At 49.5% G+C, this 5,066-nt stretch overlaps 1 protein-coding gene across 1 annotated transcript in view; it reads left to right on the forward strand.

Moving 5' to 3' along the window:
* The first annotated feature begins 353 nt into the window (after positions 1-353).
* SPOCD1 (SPOC domain containing 1) overlaps positions 354-5,066 on the forward strand; it is a 28,476-nt gene continuing 23,763 nt past the window's right edge. Inside the window, 1 exon segment of the mRNA XM_015572782.1 lies at positions 354-386. Coding sequence (XP_015428268.1) covers positions 354-386 — 33 coding nt within the window.

Below are 5,066 nucleotides of genomic sequence, written 5' to 3' on the forward strand. Positions count from 1 at the left end.
GTTGACTAATGAGTTTGCCGACCCTGGGCTAGGGCCATCTTAAAATTCTTAAAGCAGTAACTGCAGTGGAGAAGTCTGGACAATACTATCTTACTGTGTGATGAAGGTTCCTCTCACCTGTGATGTTGTGTGGCTACCACACACCCCTGATCTGATGTGGGGAGAAGGCACTTCCCTGTGGCATTCTCGCCCCAAACCCTTAAGACCAGTTAAATCAGGAGAAAAACATCAGAGTAACCCAAAGTGAGGAACACTCCACAAACGGCCTGAGTGTTACTCCTCAGAACTGACCAGGTCATGAAGAGCAAGGAAAGCCCGAGCAACCGCCACAGGCCAGAGGAGACCGGGGCGGCATGGCCGCTGAATTCCAGAGCGCCACAGGACAGGTAAACGCAAACTGTCTCAGGGTCCCGCTCTGGGCCGTGTATTATATTTGGAGCTTTTCTGGGAGCCTAAGCTTATTTCAAGAGAAGCCATTTATTAGAAGAATTCACCCCCCACAAAAAACCAAACAGTCTTTCCTTGGCTTCCGTGATATTGTGCTGTATATCCTCCCTGTGTGTATGTGTGTGTGTGTGTGTGTGTGTGTGTGTGTGTGTGTTCTCACTCACCAAATGGCAGCTACCACGTTAGGTACTGTGAATAAGGAGGCCAACAAAGCAAATCCAGTCTGGTTCCTGCCCTCATGGGAATATAGTTTAGAGCAGCGGTCGCCAACCTTTCGGACCTCACGGCCCAGCAGTGGTCCGCGGACCACCGGTTGGTGAACGCTGGTTTAGAGCAGGAACTTTGAATTGAGTTGGACTTGAGGTTGAACCAGCTCTGCTCCTCCCTAGAGATTGCATGATCCCAGGTAAGTCCCTTCATCCACTGAAACCTGTTTTTCTTCTCTGTAAAAAGTGAATAAGGACGTCTACTTTATAATATCGTTGTGAAGATTCAGTGCGATAATATACAAGAGTCCCAACCCATAGTAAATGCTCAATAAACACTCACCAAAGGAACCACTGACACCTGGATCGTGTCTGCAGCCTCCCATGCAGTTTCTCTAGTTTCACTTCTATGGAAGGCGTTTAAAGCAAGAAGCAACCAAGAACAACAACAACAAAGGCAAATCCTGGTGATAAGTAGGCACAGGCTGAATAAATGGAGGAATCGGCAAACGATTTCATGAACGGCATTGGGCCAAAGCCTGGTTAAAACCCTACTTTGATTATTTTTTATGACAATAAAGCATTTTAGGATATCAGGAGATAGAGAGACTGGCTGGCTTCCTAAACCAATTCTTCCACTTACTAACCTTGGCAAGTTACTTATCTCTCTGTGCTTACTTCCTCATCTGTCAAGTAGGGACGATAAGAGTCCTTACCTCATAGACTCGCTGTAAGGATTAATATAGGTAATCAAAATAGGTAAATATAGGACTGAGATAGGTAAAGCACTTAGACCAGTCCCTGGCTCAGAGTAGCCCTGTATGTGTGTTATCTGTCACTGCCCATTTACCCCCAGTGCCACCTGGTGCTAATAGCACCTTCCCCGATGGTGGGAGGTTTCCATTGTCCCAATGGACTGGAATAACAGTGGGAACTGTAACCCGGCCTGCCATTCACTTGGCATTGTTTCCATAAATGCTGACTCTGACTAGATAAACAGCATGCTTGTATCGGAATCCCAGGAACTCACTTCCGAAGATACAGGCTCTGACCTTCAGTCACCCCAGTTCTGGGAGATGCTGCCAGTGGAAGGAAATGGCTGAGGGGGAAACAGCTGACCTTCAGACCTTCAGCGACCTTCAGATGACGTGGAGGCAGGATGACAAAGACCAGGGTGATGCACATCAGACCATCACTTGACCAGTTTCCAGGTCCTTAACCGCATGGACTTCGCTGGCCTGCACCTAGAGGACTTCTCAGCCCCTCCCCCCTCCCCCACTCGCAGCAAGACCCTTCCATATGAAACTAACCTCATAGATATAAGATTTAGAACTAGCGGGGGCGGGGGGAGGTAATAGGGGAGGGACACATAATAGAAATAGAACCACAGTTGTTTAATAGCTGCTCACTGTGAAGAGGAGATTTTCCTACAGACCCTGGGAAACTGAAGGACGTGTCACACGAAGGAGAACAGGCCCTGGAGATAAGGCGGCCGGGAGCCCAGATGAAGGACAGAGCATCTCTGAAGGGAGACAGCATTCCAGGGCTAATCTTCGCAAGGACGACGGAAGAAGACAGGCCCTGGGAACTCACTAACTTCGGATTTTTCCCCACCCACTAGCCCTGTACAAGAGCTTGAACTGAAATGTCAGAGCACTCTTTCTCAAGGTGCTACCCTGCTGCTCTCTCAGGTCGCCTGCTATCTGATTAATCAACGCTCATAAAAGATTCCACCTTGTCTCTGCTTATTGGCTTAGTGGCGAAGGCAGTAACGGACCCGTCCGTGCCCAGTATCACCAGGACGTTTTATAGTGGGAGGTCTTTTCACTTAAAAAAGTTACTTCTCTCCCTGACTGGTTTGGCTCAGGAGATAGAGCGTTGGCCTGCGGACTCAGGGGTCCCGGGTTCGATTCTGGTCAAGGGCATGTACCGCGGTTGTGGGCACGTCCCTAGTGGGGGATGTGCAGGAGGCAGCTGATCCATGTTTCTCTCTCATGGATGTTTCTGACTCTCTATCCCTCTCCCTTCCTCGCTGCAAAAAATCAATAAAATATATATTTTTAAAAAGTTACTTCTTGAGAGCGTTGGTTGGATGTCACCGGTGACATCAATCTCAATTCTTACCTCATTTGGGACCTTGACAGCCAGATCATGATAGCTTTCAATACAGGTCACACAGCAGCTTCCTTTGTGTGTGTGTGTGTGGTAAACCTTATTTTTAAGAAAAGATTTAGATTTATAGAAAAAAAATTGAAGATTAGTACAGAGAGTTCCCAAATACCTGGCATTCAGTTTCCTGTTATTAACATTATCTTGCCTTTTAAATTCAACACGATGTCTTTGAGATGCACCCATGTTGGCGTGTGGATCTAACGTATTCATTCTCACTGCAGCGTAGTATTCCATGAACCTAGAAGCTTTCCGTGGTGTCCCATGGCCCAGGCTTAGTGCCCGGAATCCCATCTTCCTCTTCGTGAGGTCCACCCAAACTGAGTTTGGCAGTGAAAATACTCACATGGTAGTAATGTTATAAAATGTCGTCTGATTTTCAATGTTAAGAATCAATCTACAGGCAAAGAATGGCAAACTGAACCACCTTTTACAGAATAGAATGTACATACTCCAAACCTTCACAAAGTAAAAGTAAAAATTGAGTTGATGGAGGAAGGCAGAAGTGGGGAGGAGAAATTATTCATTTCACACAGAGGAAAATCAAAAGATACAATCTAAGGAAGAAACAGTTAAGATTGTTATTCAAAATTATACTTGTAACCAATAAAAAACTACAAATATGAATATAAAAAATTTGGGAGGAGAAAGGGGAAAAGGATGGTTAATGAAATCACCATCAGCAAGGAATCAGTAGATACTGCTAACACTAACACATCCAGCTCTGACCAGAGTGTGAGGACAGTATTCACAGTTATGCAAGTGACATAAACAAACAACTAAAATGACAACCTAATAAAATTAAAAATAAAAAAAAAAGAAAGAAAGAAAAGAAAAAAAAGCAAGGCTGCTCCTGAGTTGGGAAGTGAGAGGACATGTTAAAGTTTTTTTTATTTTTATTTTTATTTTTTAAAATATATTTTATTGATTTCTTACAGAGAGGAAGGGAGAGAGATAGAGAGTTAGAAACATCGATGAGAGAGACACATCATCGATCAGCCGCCTCCTGCACATCTCCCACTGGGGATGTGCCCGCAACCCAGGTACATGCCCTTGACCGGAATCGAACCCGGGACCCCCCAGTCCGCAGGCCGACGCTCTATCCACTGAGCCAAACCGGTTTCGGCGACATGTTAAAGTTTTGATGTCTAACTTTTATAGTTGGCTTCCATGTGCATTTTTATCTCTGTCAATTATCTTTTTATATTTTGAGATAATAATTAAAATAGCAACTAATTAGGCAAAACTGTAGATCTGATTCCGACATGTCCCTAGGGCTTCAGGCTCGTTCAGTCACTCCCCATCACCCCAGGAGCAAGTTCACACGCTCAGACATTCCAGGCCCTTGGGCGACCTTTGGCTTCAGACACCCACCCACCTTCCTGCCTCCGCGCGGGAGCCCGAGGACGCGAGGGAGAGCGCGCCCTCTGCTGGTGCCACGGCGTCGGCACGTGCAGGTGCCGTCCTCGGCGTCTCATTGGAGCCTGCGCCCCGTCCCTCACCAGGGCTCCTTGCGTCACGTGATTCCAGCCCCTTCCCAGGTGGGGGTGGAACCCTGGAATGGGGTCGCCGGGGGACTCCGAGTGGGAGCTTCTGGACGGTTTGGAGCCGAGTTCCCTGCGCGGTAGGAGACTGTCCTCGTCAGGCCTGGGAACCGGGCCGGGCTGTCTCGCAGGACAGGACCGACGTGAGGGGCTGGGGACGGGGACGGACCCCCTGGGCGTCCGCGGAGGGTTGAGAGCCGGGCTTCAAGATGGAGAGAGGAGACCGGCCCTCACTCCTCTGTGCCCGTCCTTGGGCGCGTCACTAAACGCCTCTGCCTCCGTGTCCTCACCGGTGGCTGCCAGTGTGAAATGAAACGATGCTCGGAGACAAGGAATCAATAACTGGCCATTGTTAATGTCACAGCCCGTCCGAGCAGAAGTGTAAGCCCTCCGAGGGGAAGGCCTTCGGGTGGCTGCAGCTCACCCTGTGGGGCGGCAGGCCTGGCCCCTCACCGGGGGCTGACACCACTGGCCTCCAGGCCTCCGGAGCGGGCCGGGCCTGGCGGGCACCTGAAGGCAGGCTGAGCGAGGCGTCTCCCCGTTCCCGGTGGCCCGGCGTCCTGAGCGGGAGGCAGGCCCTCCGCCATGAGACCTCCTCTCTCTCCTCACAGGGCCCACGCGCTGCTGCCGGCCCCTCTAGGGGGCAGACATGTCTCACGGAGGGGCTGCCCAGGGCCCCCGCACCGAGGGGCCCGTTCGC

This window comes from Myotis davidii, unplaced genomic scaffold, assembly GCF_000327345.1.
Source record: "Myotis davidii unplaced genomic scaffold, ASM32734v1 scaffold88, whole genome shotgun sequence".
Taxonomy (NCBI): domain Eukaryota; kingdom Metazoa; phylum Chordata; class Mammalia; order Chiroptera; family Vespertilionidae; genus Myotis; species Myotis davidii.